This window comes from Solanum stenotomum, unplaced genomic scaffold (assembly GCF_019186545.1).
Source record: "Solanum stenotomum isolate F172 unplaced genomic scaffold, ASM1918654v1 scaffold6733, whole genome shotgun sequence".
NCBI lineage: Eukaryota > Viridiplantae > Streptophyta > Magnoliopsida > Solanales > Solanaceae > Solanum > Solanum stenotomum.
The window spans coordinates 929,051-945,747 of NW_026036338.1; the positions used below are offsets into that span (position 1 = coordinate 929,051).

Below are 16,697 nucleotides of genomic sequence, written 5' to 3' on the forward strand. Positions count from 1 at the left end.
TATATACTATATCAAACAACTCCTGTACAAATTCTCTTATAAAAATTGATATTTTGATGTATGACATCATATTTGCTATTTTTTTTTCTTATAAAATCGGATACTAAGGAGCAAATAGCATACGACATCATATTTACTATTTTCCTTGTGAAATTTGTCATTTTTTATTATTATTTTAAGAATTTTTAGGCAATATGTATATAGCACATTAGGCAATATATATATATATATATATATATATTCTCAAAAATAATATTATATAGATGTAAGACGTACATGTCTCGATAATTCTTTGAGCAATCTCCACATTACCCCATGATGGATGATTTATCAAGCTAAGATTATTAACCTATAAGGATGATTTAGGTTACTAAATTCTGATTTTTCATAAACAAAACAGGAAAAGAAAAATTGAAGAAGAGCAACTGTATAAGCTTCCTTATTGCGTAGTGTTGCAAAAAAGTGAATATCTCTCTATTTTGTAATTGTATAAATAAATAATTTAATGCATAAGAAACGAAGTCATAAACTTTGATTGGATAAATTATTACGGACACTCTAACTCTATATGTATTGAGAGACTAAAATTTCTAAAAAATTAAACTTCAAATCTTTATATATGATTTGAATTCAAGAGTGTTTTATTTATCAAATAAATAAAGTTTTTTTTTTTTGGCGGAATGACCTGGGAGGCCTCTATACATGGCTTCGTTTGTCAGTTGAACCTTTTTACTCATCACTTTGCCAAATGAACCCTTAAACTCAATGGAACTCTATTTTTAAACCCCATCTGACCATTGACCGGGCTTATGTGGCACTGAAATGACTTAGTTGGACAAATACATGATCCCACGCGTTTTGAAGCAAGTGAATACAATATTTTTATTTTAAAATTATCACAATTATAAGACAAAATAATAATAATATTTTTTAAAAAAAAATATTGGAATCTCCTTCTTCTTCACTCCACCCCACCTCGCCCCACCCCTACCCCTTCTCTCTTCTTCTTTTTCAGCCCAGCCCAGCCCCACCCACCCCACCTTACCTTTTTTCTCTTCTTCTTCTTCAACCTCAGCTGCCACCCCCGCCCTCCCCCGCCCCTACTCCTTTTCTCTTCTTCTTCTTAAACCTCACCCCCATACACCCCCACCCTCCCCGCCCCTACTCGTTTTCTCTTGTTCTTCTTTGATGTACATATTATCACAATAAAATCATCAAATTAAAATTGAAAAAAAGTTTTTGTAAGAAAATATACCATTCACCATGTTTATAAATTTATTTCTTTAAAATCTATTACTTGAATTTACATATAAATATATTTTTTCCAATTTGAAGTTTTCTTGATATCTCTTTTTATCAAATCAAAATAAATAAAAGCCTAAATTATGTACAAGAATTAATTATAATATATCACATTTTATGATTGAAGAATTTTTTGAGTGTGAACTATGAAGAAAGATGAAAATAGTAATTTTTATTTTTGGGATGAAAATAGTAGAAGGTGTGAATAAAGAGGATGAAGTGGGAAGGGGTGAAATGAGTAAGAGAGAGAAAATTGCATTTTTTAAAAATCTTATTTATTTTTAAGTATTTAATTTTTGATGTGTCATCGAAAATAAATAAATAATAATGATGTGTCATTAAAAAATGACGTTGTATTTCATGTGTAAAATGAGTGTACTATACGCACACCCATCGAATGAGAAAGGGGTCTAAAATATTGTGGTTGAATGAGTTTAAGAGTTTAGTTGACAAAATCATAAATACAGGGATCCAATTGACAAATCGAGTCAAATACAAGGGCTTTTCAGGTCATTCTGCCTTTTTTTTTTTTTACTGGTTTCCGGTAAAACCGTTTCCACCTTTGTTTGAAAAGCACTGCGCTGAAAAATATCATTTTAGAGTTTTGGCAATTCGATAAACTCAAAATTCCGATTGATTTTAATTGGTCGAAGTGAAAATCTCTCCGGCGCAATCAAGCTGTAAGCTTACCTTTTTATTTGTCTCATCCCTTCCTGGATTCTGGATACAGAAACCCTAAATCCCTTTTTGTTTAACTTTCAGTTATTTTGTAGGAATATTTTCATATTGTTTGATGGAACTGGAAATTGAAATCCTTTTTTTTTTATCATATAAATGGAAAAAATGGTTAGTCAATTTCTCTTAGTTATGTTATATAATACCAAGTAGTTGTAGAAGAGAATACTAAAGCATAGGGCAAACGTTACTTGGATGGGAGAAATCAAGGTTTATTGGATGTGTTGGACTTGTCTTGTGTTTACCCTTTTTTTTAGTGCTCTATATTTTCAAATGACTTTGTTAATTCTGCATTGAACTTGATTTAGTGAAAGAAGGAACAACCTTTTATTTCTTTGTCAAGTGTGTGGAGTCGACTTAATTGTTTTGATTAATTGCGAATGCCTTATTTTACAATTGGTCAGTTTTTGGCCATGTTATCCAAGTTTTAAGGTCATTACTATTGTTTTGGGTCCATAGGTAGTCTACTTATAAAGTGTTTAACTGATTTATAGATTTCAACTTGTTGTAGAAGTTATGTTTTGGATCTGCTTAGTTATTTTGTCATGATTTCTTAGGAAATAGAAGGAGATCCTTATAAAATATAAATATTCAGTTATTCCTTGATTCAAGAGGGAAAATCATATGATTTAGTCATCTTTTCTTACCCAAAAAGGAATTAAAGGTATGATTTGGTCATTTTTTGTTGAGGTGGTCTTTCTTTGTAAAAGTAGGAGCATAGGAATCTGGGTGATCACACGCTTCACGTGGTATTTATTAGGATTAGAGCTGACCCAAAAGTATGGCTTATCTCAGACAACTCAACCTGGAGCATCGCTGTTATCGTCAACAAAGAGTGTCTCTCGATAAAAGAAGTCAGCTTTGGAAAAAAAGTCATTCCTTTGCCGGATGCATGTCTAAGTAGTATAAAAGGACAAGCGCACTATACTGGAATGTAATTTAAACCCAAGATCTGTCTCCCATCACCTCCACTGAACTAATTAGATAAGATATTGGCGTAGTATGCAGTGGTCGGAAAACTAGGACGCAGGAGAGAAGCATGGGGACAGACAAGAAGAGGGGGAAAAGGAAAAAGTTCTCGGAGAGTTAGATAAGAGGGAGGAGTATTTTTTATTGGGTGAGAAGAAATATCTGTGTTCCAGATTAATGGTATAATTTGCCTTCTATGATAGTAGTTCTCCCAAGGATCTTGCCCGTTCATCTATAAGTGAAGCCAGAAGTTTGAAAGAAAAAGTAAGTATAACTTGTCTTTCTTGAAATGTCAAAGTGACCAAAATTTGGGATATAGGGAGTTGATTCTTCTCTTTTGGGATTCAATGAAACATTTGAGAGGAAATAAGCTTCTAAAACCAACTGAACAATATCAAATCGATACCAAAGGAGAAAAATCCATTCAATAGCTTGTATGACTCTTGGCTACTTTTCCATACTCAATAGAAGTTCATCAATTGTACTGTGAGGTAGAGACAAAGGTCAAAATGTGATATTTTAACTCAGAATTCTTCTTTTGCTCTGATTTTGTTTAAGAGCCTGTTTGGATTGGCTTTTGGCTTATGCCTTATAAGCCAAAAGTCTTAACTTATGTCTTTTGATTTATTTCATTATTTAGAATCTAGTGCTTAAAAACACTTTTTTATTTTACCCAAACACAATCAAAGTGCTTAAAAGCTATTTTGGCTAAAAAGCACTTATAATAAGCCAATCCAAACAGGCTCTGAGACTAATCAATTTTGTAGCCAAAACCAGACTCTGTCAGATTTTATTTTATTTTTTGTTTAAATATCTTTGAAGTCAACAATAAAAGGTGAATTGGGTATAATCTCTTGCTTTTCTTCACTAAGTTAGGATCTCAAAAATTAATATAGTTATGAAGTCATTCATAGATCTATACTTTCTGCACAGGCTTGTGTCTGTTTGAACTATGGATTACTCTGTGAGTGAGTATTTCTTTATCTTTGCTTATGTCTTTAGTTTGTATTTTGTTCCTTATTCTCTGTTAGAATCTTTATCTTTGTTCATCACCCTAAAGCTGGATCTATCATCTTAAAGCTGAAGTTTATATTGCCCTCTTATAATAGATGGAGCAACTTTTATCTCCTCTCGTGTTCAATGGTTCTATTGTAGAAGCCATCACTGAAGCCAAGCAGCAGAAGAAGCTTTTTGTAGTTTTTGTTTCAGGTAACTGGTTTCTAATTCTCTTCAATGTAATTATGCTATAAATTCCATTAGTGTGTCCTAAAAAGAACTTTAAGATAGATTTGGGTGATGTTCCACCAAAGTTTATAACATAGAATAACAGTAGGTTCCCAAGTAGCTCAGCTGGACTCAAGGGTAACTGGGGAGTAGTTAGACTCATGATAAGTGTTCTTGACTAACCTGGGGAAGCATATGCTCTCACTCAACCAAAAAGGGAAGCATTTCATACCGATGATATACAGAGATTTTCAAAAGAATTATTTGTTGATTTTACAAGAATCATAATAAGAAATTAGTAACTATTTTGTCCTTGCTGTTTTTTGCTTTATCTTCAGCATATGTTTCTGCATATAATTTTGTATTTCCTACTTTACCCTTTTTCTTTATGCCTTTCTTGGTTCTTTGGGGAAGGTGATTGGACATACTGAGAGATCACTTTGATGCTTAGGAAATGGATGAGTCTTTAGACTTGTCATCCTAATTGTATTTCTTGCAAATTTGTGTCCTAGGTGGCAATATGGAATCAAACCAATCGGAAACATCAACTTGGCTCGACCCAAGAGTAAGTTTATCCTTACACTTCCTAGAATGTTACTAGGTTTGATGCTTTCAGCCCTTCAATAGTAAGTTCACTTTCTCATCTTTCTTCTAATTACTCAGGTTGCTGATTCTATATCAAAGTACTGCATTTTGTTGCACATCCTAGAAGGAAGTACTGATGCCAGAAACTTCTCAGCATTGTGTATCCTTTGCCCTGTATCAAGTCCCCCCCCTTAATCCTTGAGATACTCTATTCCTCGTCTAATTTCTTTTGTTTCTTTACGCATCCCTCTATCAGTGCAAGGAGTTTTGTTTTCTTTGTCTATTAATTGCGCGTTGTCTGAGAGGGTGAGGGATCTTTCTCTTCTAGAATCACCATGGAGCTCATGCTGGATATCATTAACAAGGAATTCTAGGACCTGATTTATGGAATTTTTCTAGCTGAAATTTTGTAAATGGAGTTGGTTAAAGAAACTTCGAGCAGAGGTGACGGTTAGATGTGTTATACCAAAAATTCATCTAAATGGAAGCGAACTAAAACTATATTTTGGGGCAAGTGTAGAATTTATAAACAGACACCATTGGTGCAAGGGTCTCCCTCTGTCTAACAGAAGAACATTCATCATCCTGCTGGCGAGTTTCTAGGGTAACCGGGTCAACGTCAATACTGACTGGCTTTTTATATCAATCATACATTTTGATTGGTTACAGAGTGGTGGTAGGTTCATGTTGTATGGGGCGGAGTACTACTGTACTAACCAGTTAAGAACTCTCATGTTTAAAAGATAAAGAGTTGCGGAAATGCATATGTTGAGGTGGAAGTGTGTACATACTAGAAGTGGTAAGATTAGGAATGAAGATATTCGGGACAACATGAGGGAAGCGTGACTGAGATGGTTCGGGCATGTGAAGAGGAGGAGATGTGCAGATGCCCAGTGAGGAGGTGTGAGCGGTTAGCTTTGGTGGGTTTAAGGAGAGAGAGCGGTAGGCCATAGAAGAAGTATTTGGGAGAGGTGATTAGACAGGTTATTACACATCTTTATTTACCGTGGACATGACCTTAAATATTGGGATATGAACGTTGCAGATTAGGGTAGAAGGGGTTAGTATGTGGTGAACATTGTCTCGATATCTTGCGGGTTAGGCTTGGTGTTAGTTTGGTAGCATTATTTTTGTAGTTTATTGTCCTATGATTTCTATTACTACCTGCCATTTCTCGTGCTTCAGTTATCGCATTATGTAGCTGTTGTTATTGTTCTTTGTTCTCTGAATGCATGATGATGCTTTCCCTATAATTTGCTATGTGCTCTTTACTTTTGTATTTCTTTTTTCATCGCTTGGACACTCTACCTCCACAAGGTAGAGGTAAGGTTTGCATACACTCTATCCTTTCCATACCCCAATTGAGGGGTTACACTGGGTATGTTGTTATTATTTGAAGAAGCATATTGAGAGAAAGAAAGAAGAGGGATAGACCAGGCTTGATTTTCATCGCGATGAAGTGTATTGAGTAGGCAATTGTGTCTTTTAACATAGTGAGGCTTAAATGGTGCATGCCTAGAGATACTAAAGAATTTCTAGAGTGCTGGAACATCAGGGGAGAAACAAGAAGTAGAAATGGTGATACACTAATCCCTGCTTGTATATGTTGGTTTGTTAGGTGGGAGAGATATGCAAGATGCTTTGAAGACAAAGAAAACTCTATGAAGAAGATTAAGGAACAGTTTACTTTTATTTAGTTTTTTGGTGTAAACAGAATATCATTAGTGAAGCTGAAAAAGTGATTGACTGGATAGGATGTCTCTTGGAATAGACAGGACATACTTTTGCTCGACCTGTAAATACTTTTGACCGCACCTTCTTAATAATACAATACCCATTCTAAAAAGAGAAACAATTGATGCAAGAACATTGCAAGAGGAAAAAATGACTTGTATAGTAAAGAATTTTGATGATACTTTCTCCAGTGTGCTAGCTTGGGTGGGCGTTCTGCACGAGGTCTGGTAAATAAAATAATTCAGGTGCATAAATGTAGAAGTTATTTCCTGTAACTGCTCATAATGTACTTCTCTATTCACCTTATTTTTGTATTCATATTCAAATGCATCTTTGTCCAGTGTGGAATGATTTGTAGTTTCCAGGGACTAGTTCATCTTCTTTAATTGGACTTTCAGTATTCGAACTTCGAAGGGACAAAGACAATGGGAAAAGTAGAAAAAATGTTCAAGCATGGCGAGTTTCCGAAGTGCAAGTACTTCAACATGTATTAGAAATGCTCCTCTCTTAATAAATGTAAAACCTGTTTTAGTATGAAAACTAAGGATAGTATGAAAACTAAGGAGTTCAGTAGTTATTGTGATCTACTATGGGAATGTTTTCGAAGCCATTCAAAACTTTGTGAATTCTTTCTTGGTTGATGAGTCCTAAAATTGGGAAATCTTGCTGTCAATGTCATGCTGTCTATGTGCACTTTTCATGTAGATATACCCTTACATGAGCTACATAGATCCACAGAAGGCTGTCCCTTGTATTACAGTTATTGGATACAATGGTGTTCAACTATGGCAACATGGTATGATCAGCTTAATCTAATGTTTGGTAATAAAAACCGTGGTATGATTAGTTGTTTGAGATGTAACTGAGTTGTTGCATCTCTTTCTTGTTTCTTAATTATGTATCTAATTTTCAGGGGGTTTTGTTTCTGCTGATAATCTTGCATCTAGTCTTGAGAAGGCGTGGTTAAGTCTTCATGTTCAGGTATTTCTTATGTCATATACGTGTTCTCCATATAATTTTAATTCGGTCCCAGAGACATGATTTGATTTTCCTGATTTTGTTCCCAATAGTTATGATGAATTGTTTTATTGGGAAGACTACTAGCTTTATGCTGAGGAAATTGCAGGGAATCACTTGTTTTGAGCTGTTCTTTTAGACTTTTTAGACCACTAGCCTCTGAATGTGAGCAATTGCTAGAATTGTGACTTGTGTCGGATAACAACATACCCAGTGTAGTCCCACAAGTGAGGTGTGGGTAGGGTAAGATGTACATAGACCTTATCCCTACCTTTGCGAGGTAGAGAGTCTCTTCCCGATAAACCCTTGGCTCAAAAGAGAAGATATTCAAAGCAGGGTTGCGAGTAAATTATGGGAACAAAATATCAAGATACAAAGCAAATGAAGCAATATAATACTAGACGACCTTGAAGCATAGGAACTACACGATTACTAAATATTATTACTACTAATAAGGCTGCAAGTAGGTTATAGGTTATAGGAAGACAGAAAATCTTTTATTGATGTTCTAGGATCTCTGTAAGTAGGTTATAGCTTAGTACATTTTCCTATATTTCCTTTTAAGTATGGACAGCTGTAGTTTTTATGCAGCAAATAGTTATACAAAAAATGTTACCTTCTCAAAAAAAAAAAAAAAGGTTGCAAGGAGATGGGGCTAGCCCCCAGCTTCTCCCCTCTAAAGAGTGACAACTCTGTGCTATCTACTAGAAAGAAAAAAGAAAGCTTCCCTTTAAATGGGATAGGCAAAATTATTTTTGTGCTCCATCCAGAGTGGATTGTAGACTCTGCTAGCTCTAAATCTTCAATGATATTTGAAAGTTCTTTTACTGCTCTGAATATTCTCTTGCTGTTACTTCTTTTCATTGTGTGTCTAGTGACATTAAAATCTCCATAAAATAACTGAGGATTCACCAGATCTCCCCTTCCCCTCACAACAGCCACCTCATCACAGAGCGACTCAAAACTGTGGTTTCTTTCTTCATCCTAGAGTTTATTTACAATCAAAATCTTTTAGAGTCAACCTACTTGTTTGAGATTTCGAGGATCCTTATTGGTATAGCTGGAAGAGGTGGAAATAATGGTGGGTATGCAGTTAGAGATCTTGAGTATTTGAGGAAAATGTGGTGAAGTTTGTAGAATTGAATTTCGGGTGGTCAGATTTTAGCCCATCTTATCATACACTATGCATCTCCAAATGTCCAAAATTTCCAGCGACAATCTAGTTGGACATAGTAATGCGTTGAATCACAAATGAAACTTTGAGCAACTAGTTGGACAAAGTAATGTGAATACAAATGAGTAATCATGTTCTTATTAACATTGTTTTCTTTTGCAGGCAGAATTATTCCCATTTCATAGATAACTTATTTGTTTCATAATGAAGTAAGGTTGTGGGTTCAAGTCACCAAGGGAGAAAATTACCATATTAAAAAAAGTTATGTGCAGCATATGAAGTAATAATATATAAAATAGGCAGTCTGGTTAGTGGCTTCCACGGAATTCAAGAGTCGAGAGTTAATTTATTCTACAACTCTGGTTGTTCTTTGGTCCTTCATGAGGCTTTACCATAGAGAAACATTTTATCTATTTTAGGTGCAATTTTCAATTACCAAATACTCTTCACTTCAAGAGCTTCAATTTTGTACAGTTTTTACCATCCATGACACACTGTAATCTGTAAAGCCTTATAACCGTGGCCAAATCAAGTCATTTCCTTGATTCAAAATCTACAAAGCTCTTCTACTTACCAATTGTCAAAAAAAATCTACAAAGCTCTTGTCCGTCAATCAAGTATTGCAATATAACAGAACTGCGGTTAGGGGTAGAATTTTCTTGAAAGATAAATGTCCCTTCTTTGGTTACAGCTTTCTGCAATTCAGCTACAAAGATGTCTAGAATCAGCTTCTAAGTTGCTACTCGTCTCCCTGCTAAACCAAAAGTAAATAAACCCGTCACTCTCTTGCCACAGTATTCTTGTATCTCTTGTTTATCCTTGTCTCCTTTGCTGCTGTCTATCAGTTCAACCATTGTTGGCAAGATGGATACTTGCCTAAGTTTCTCTGTGCCATTTTTCCTACTCTGCCTCTGTAATTTGAAGGATATTGAAGAATGAAAAAGTCCCACGTTAGTTGGGGAATGGACTGGTGGTTTGCTTATATGGACTTGGGCAACCCTCCCCTCATGAGCTAAATTTTGGGGTGTGAGTTAGGCCCAATACCTAATTTTACATGATAACAGAGCAGGACCCATCTCACCCAATGTTGAGCCTGCAAATTAAATATGCCCACACACTAGATGTCCAGGCTTGGGCGTGAGGTGAGGTGTTAAAGAATGAAATCCACATCAGTGGTTAATGAGATGGCAGGTCTCCTTGTAAGGCTTGGACAATCCTCCTCCCTTTGAGCTAGCTTTTGGGGTGTGAGTTAGGCCCAAAACCTTATTTTACCAACGAAAAATGCAAAGGTTGGATGTCGGTTTGCTAGCCGTTCACTTTTACATTTTATTACTTCATACACCTTGATTAGCACAATATATTAAATTTGAGGCTGAAATAATCCAATCAGATTTGGGTTTAAGCTCATGGATTTGCTGTTTAGTATGTAAGGAAGCACTGTATTTCCTTCATACAGGTATACAGTGTTGTCCACTTCATGATTTTGGGCTGCTCCACTTAGTTTATTGTGTTGGTCCTTGGATTGTTTCAATTTTACCTTGGTTCTTTGTATCAATTATTTATGGTTAACTGCAGGATACAACAGCTACTTTCTTGACTGCTGCACTTGCTTCAAAGAAAGAGCTTGTATCTGGAGCTTCTTCTGTAACATCTGAAGTAGGGAGTTCTTCAAGTGCTCAAGTTTCACCAGCTCAGGCAATGACACATATACAATCTCCATTGGCTACACTGTCTAAAAACTCTCAGATAGTAGAGGGAGAGGATCGTGGACATGCTGCTACGGTAAATTTCATTTACTCACATTCAGACCTCAGTTCATTATTGTCCAGCGTAATGGTCAAATTTAACTACTTTGCAGGAAATAGATTCCTCGTTGATTGACATGGCTTCTCATGGATCAGCAAATGCCTTTGAATCTAGAATTGGTGACTTCAATGAGTCTACCACTGTGATCACAACAGCAGAAAAGCCACTTCATCTTGTAGAAGTAGATTCAACCAAGGGTAAAGATGAATGTTCAATTTCAAAAGAGAATCCTGGTTTGCGTGATCAACAGTTGGACCCTAATGATGAAGCTCCTAGAGAGATTGCAAATAAAGCAGGGAAAGGTCACGAGATAAATATAGTTGAAGATGCAGCTGCTGAGAAGGCTGATTTTTCAGATGATTCGTCAAATACATTTCACGATGTTTATTTAAACATTAGATTACCTGACGGTTCAAGTTTACAAGTGAAGTTTCTCGTTATGGATACTTTAAGGATGGTCAAGCACTATGTTGATAAAAACCAAACGAGCAGCATTGGTTATTTCGATCTAGCAGTTCCTTATCCTCGCAAGGTTTTTGGTGATAAAGGTAACAGAGTATTATATGTATATATAATTATATATATATATATTTTTTTTATCAAGTAAAAGTATTTTCATTCATAATCATGACCAAAACAGCCGTATTCAATATACCAAAAGTTCAAAACTCTACAATGTATGATACTTTGCAAATCTACCCAATCCTCTTTACAACAAGAAACTTTCTGCTTACACCAAAAGAAAATAAGGGAGTGGAGACTACTCAACTGCAAGAAACTCAACTCGACACCTACAAAAGTTTGCATATTTCTCTCTCCAAACTACCCACAGTAAACAATCGGAACCACGTTCCAGGCGCCTTGTCTTCTCCTCTTTCTCCCGCTCTTCGAACTGAGCATCAAATCTTTCACAGTTGTTGGTATTACCCTAGGAGTGTGAAAGCATCTAAACATATCCCACCATATGGTCTTTCTTATTACGATCCTTATCCTTTTTGTCATTGTTTTGGGTGGCAATACATCCTCCATTGCTGCCTCAAGTCAAGGGAGTGCGTGTAGGCAACTTGACAGTCTGAGTTGCTGGCAGCCTGGTACATCAATGTTCCACTTTTATATGTGGCAGAGACTTTTTCCTTTGGTTAACACACATTCTTAAGGATTTCTAAATGTTGGTTTAAAGCTGTTAGGAAATGTGTCAGAAGATGTGGTTTTGTCCGAATAGTTTGTTGTTTGGCTACAAATAGTCTCATTTGCCACCTGTAATTGCTTTAGCACACATGAGATGATTTTATCCAATAGTGTAAGTTCAAATTGTTATAGCCTGTCTCAACTAGTCTGGAATGAAGTCTTGATCGAGTTTGAAACATAGAGGAATAATAGATGTTTTAACACTAGGAAGGAAAACATACTTCATATTAATTCTAGGTGTTTGAAAAGTTTATATTTATGGTGTAGGAAGAATATTGCATCTAGGGGTGGCAATTGGGCGGGTTGGGTCAAATTTGAGTGGGTCATAATGGGTTAAGACAACAATCGGGTTAAGATCCAACCCAAACCAAATTAAATTTGCTTGGGTCAAAACGGGTTAGGTATTGGGTTATATACCGGGTCAAGACCCAACCCAACTCAATTTTTACTGAACTTAATTGTTTTATTTGTTCTTTTAAACTATTTTAGTAAGCCTGCTGGCAATTGACTTGAGCCTTGGGGTTTGCTCCCTTTCAAGGTCTCAAGTTCGAAACCCACTAGGTGCAAACAATTTCTGAGGGCCATCGGACTGGGTAAAACCTGAATTAACTGTGGTACACTTGCGGGAAACTCCTTGCCGAGGGCCTGTACACCCCCGGGATTAGTCGGGGCTCAAAGAGACTCGGACACCCGGTGCAAATCAAAAAAAAAAAAAAAACTATTTTAGTAAGTAATATTTTTTTCCCTTTATTATGGCTATATATAACATATCAAATTGAAAATATAGTTCTTTATAAATATCATGACAAGATTTCTCATGAGCCAATGAGCCAATCAGTGTAGTCAAAGGCGCGCTTAAGCCTTGAAGCGAGGCTCAAAATGTGTTGAGCGCTTCGCCTCGCTTTATGTGCGCTTCAGTGTCATCATCAAGGTTCTAAGACAAAAATTTCCTTGCCAATGAGCCTCTTTGAAGTGACACTAAACAATTGATAATTCATTTTATCATAAAAAACTTTCAATTTCTTTGGTCATATATTTGTCATTCATGTTTATAATTATTTGGACCCCACCTAGTGGGATTTCACTGGGTATGTTGTTGTTGTTGTTGTTTATAATTATTTGTCTTGGACTAAACATATATATTTGTATTTTTTTTCTCCCTTTGCGCCTTTTTTCATTAAACCTCATGCTTTATTTGCGCCCTCAGACCTTAGATCTCTTTTGCGCTTTTTGCGTTTGATAACATTGGAGCCAATTCGGGTTATATATCAACGCAATTTTTAATGGGTTGAGATAATGAATGGGCGGGTTTTTAAGCGGGTTGGGTTTGATTTTGTCACCCCTAATTGCATCGCATATGAACTCTTATATTAGATCTTTTGCATTCCTTCAGTATGTAGAAGGAAATTTTCTAGTTTGTACTCTTTCTTGTACCTTCTTGGTACTCTTTAATGAAATCTACTACCTTTTTCATCAAAAAAGTATATATCAGTAACAACTAGTTTGAACTTATATATTTCACATGCTTGCTTAGTATCTTCTCTAGAACCTTTATATGGTTTGGTTCAGTTCCAGCTTATGATCCATGTACCGCTATCAAACGTTGTTTTTTTTGGTGCTTGCTGCTATTAAGGACATTTACTTCTTACCTCATACTTTAGGGAGCAATTAAATTACTAATATACCTTATAAATGTTTTTTTCCCTTGAAACGTGTCAACAGATCTAGATAGAACATTGTCAGATTTGGGTTTACACAATAGGCAAGCACTGATAATCGTTCTTCGTAATGAAGTGGATGTTACATCATTGCATGGTCAAAACAATCCGGCTGAGAGTAACCATACAGCAATTGGAGGCGATGCAGGATATTTTGCTACGATCAGAAAACTCTTTTCGTATGTAAATCCTTTATCTTACCTTGGTGGAAGTTCTAACACATCAAACACTGCTGAGGATTCTCGAGATAGCATATGGCAATATGGTAGTTTCCTTTCCTTTCTTCTTGACCTCTGTGACAGCTTCACTGCTAGAGAATTAGAAATTAAGGATACGTTCAACAGATTGCATTACTTGCACTTTCTTAGATCAGCTTTTGAGTTGCTTGAAATTTTTTATAAGACTTGCATTAACAGACACTCTACACCATCATTTTTTGCTAATACAACAGCGTTGGTTCCAAACATGTAGGGGTTGGCTATATGAATCATTGCTGACTATTTTTCTCCATTTAAATTAATCTAAGGACAAGATTATGCAAAGTGAATAAAAAGCACTAGAAGTTCTTTTCATTTTCTCTAGTATTATTTGAAAACACCTTTTTCCCAATTTTGTGCCTGACTTTTGACTCTGTCAGTTGTAATTGCTTCTCCATGTGCTAATATCGTACTTTACACGAGCTTTTACAGATTAAATAAAATAATGAGTTTGTAACTGAGCTTTTCGAGATCCACTATCAGGTGTATTAAAAATGTTGTATTTATGAATGGATGAGATCAGGGGAATAACTAGGTAGGAGGAAATTGAACCCCCTGTCATTGAAAAATTATACAGGGTAAATAAAGGGAAAACAGTTTTTTATGGATATACATGAATTGTTGAATCCCCGTGACATAAGGGAGATTACCCCATGACCTAAGATTTGAATATGTGACCTAAAGCACTTTTTGGCTAAACATGAATTGTTGAATCCCCGTGAAGTGGCAAAGAGGTTCAAAAAGTGCTTTAGGTCGCATGTTCAAATCTTAGTTATATCATTCTATTTTTTTTGAACCCCTTGTAAATTTTGGGTTCGTCATTGGATAGGATGCTGATACATTCATGTGTTGACTGCCACTCTGTGTCATGTTAATTTGTTTTTGCTTATCTGGATAATTTGGTACTGTGTTCTCAATTTATTGCCTCTGACATGTAGGTCCAAACTCCACGCCTCAAAATAATCAGACCTTGGTAAGTAAGCAATTCCAAACCCCCGTAACTTCCACAACTAATAACAGAGGTAGAAAGCCAGCGTCATCTAGCTTTGGGAGCAACATCCACACTCTGAAACATGATGAAGATGAAAATCAGTTTGGTGATAGAAACACATTCTGGAATGGTAATTCTACTCAGTTTGGTGGAGATGACAATAGTAAATAAGATTCCAGTGCACTTTCTTGTATATTGATGTGTCTATACAGTTGGATATATTCTTCCTGTTAATCATTGTAATAAGTTTTGGATTGAAGCCTGTTCCTTTTATCTTTACAATGATTGGCTTAGCATAAACTGGAGTCAAGTTTAGTATCTCTAAACTTGGAGACGCATTTTATGGTTAGTGAAACTGTTGTAGATGGTGTTTTGAGAACAAATAATCATTAGCACTTGTACTTGTTCTTCTAATAGAGTACTGAGACAAGTTTACCTTGATTAGTCGAACAGGTTGATTTTGCGTGTACATCTTAATTTTTGGACCCGATAAACAATGTTTAACAAATAGCCTCAGTCTCCACTCTTCTGTTTCTTCGAATTCTATTCATTTTTCTCAAGTGAAAGGAGATTGATGATTTGTTTGTTAGCTTTGCTTCTAGAACACAATCCGATGATTCTGACTGCAGCAGAAGAGTTGGAGAAGTTCTTTCTTTATAAAAAAGATAAGGAATTTATTGACTGTCTGATTTCAAAAAGTAGTGTAATTCCTTTGCGTTTTATCTATCAATGATAATATTCCAATTTAGCCTTCTTCTTGACAGTCAATATTCCAAAGTGCAAACATCTACTCAATTACTCTATATTTTGATTTCTAAGTCTACAACATATTTCACAATGTGCTTTGCTTAGTTTGGCCTCGCTCATTGAATTTCCCCATTGCAATAGGGTAAACATTGAATTTTTTACATTACTGTTGTATAATAAGTTTATCAACAAAAATTACTTAAATGTATGTCTCAGAATAAAATTATAACTGAATTTGTCATCTATAAATTTCTCTAAACAGTAAAAGTAATTGATGAATTCAAGACTTAGAGAAAATAATAAGATTAGTTGCCAAGAAATTAAAATTTGATAATTATTTTAGAAGATGGGCATTACTACAAGATAACTTATCTAACTGATTGGATAAGATACCATATATAATAATATTAAGTGTCAATATGTTATATACCTTTATACATTCAGAGCTTGTTAAAATAAGCCTAAAATAAATTGCTCAACACATATTTTTATGGATTAGGCCCAAAATATTTTTAAAAATAAAAATTAATTTTAATTCATTTTAAAACATGCCATCTTATCAATTTAATTACCAACTTCAATCCACTCTTCTTCTTTGCTTATAATTCTCCTCTTGCTAAAGATAAGATATTTTTTTAATTCATAGTTGAGTTAATATGGAGTCACATCCTGAGATTGTGATCGAGATTCGAATATCGAATCAAGATAGAAAGTTGTGTCATGTGCAACGTCGATCAATGATGGTTCATTAATGTCCATTGATTTAGACTCCTTCTCCCTTCTCAACTACGAAAAAGGATCTCAATTAGTGATCCGTTTATGATTATAAGTAGAGGTTGGGAGTTGAATTCAAAGTCAAGTCCTAGATTGAGGTCGATAGCTATCCGGATTTAGATTCCGTGTTAGGGTTAGAAGTCTAGTCTAAATTTATGGTCGGATCATGCATCACGGTTGGATCCCAGGTTGGGGTCAAAGTTTGGATATTGGGTCGGGGGTGTTAGGATTGGGAGTCGAATGTCGGGTTGAGGGCGATAATATGGTCCTTTGTTGAGGTTAGGGTTGGGTGATGAGGTTGAAAGAGAGTTTTGAGATTTGTTTTATGTAGGAAAGTTAAAAAATAAGTTGATGAAAAAAGCACACCCTATATGATTATTATAATATTTTCCTTTTATGAATATTTAGATTAAAATCAACCTATTTTTATCTCTCAAATAATCTTTGTAATTATGAGGAGACCCATTACAAGTTTC

At 35.4% G+C, this 16,697-nt stretch overlaps 1 protein-coding gene across 1 annotated transcript; it reads left to right on the top strand.

Annotated features, from left to right (window-relative positions):
• Positions 1-1,931: 1,931 nt before the first annotated feature.
• LOC125852901 (plant UBX domain-containing protein 11) lies at positions 1,932-15,086 on the top strand. Its single transcript, XM_049532576.1, is given in 12 exon segments — positions 1,932-1,982; positions 3,940-3,970; positions 4,116-4,215; positions 4,743-4,795; positions 4,894-4,975; positions 7,280-7,345; positions 7,348-7,371; positions 7,463-7,530; positions 10,316-10,522; positions 10,599-11,094; positions 13,457-13,717; positions 14,648-15,086. Coding segments are annotated over 11 exon segments (1,593 nt in total). The 5' UTR covers positions 1,932-1,982; positions 3,940-3,958; the 3' UTR covers positions 14,872-15,086.
• The last annotated feature ends 1,611 nt before the right edge of the window (positions 15,087-16,697 follow it).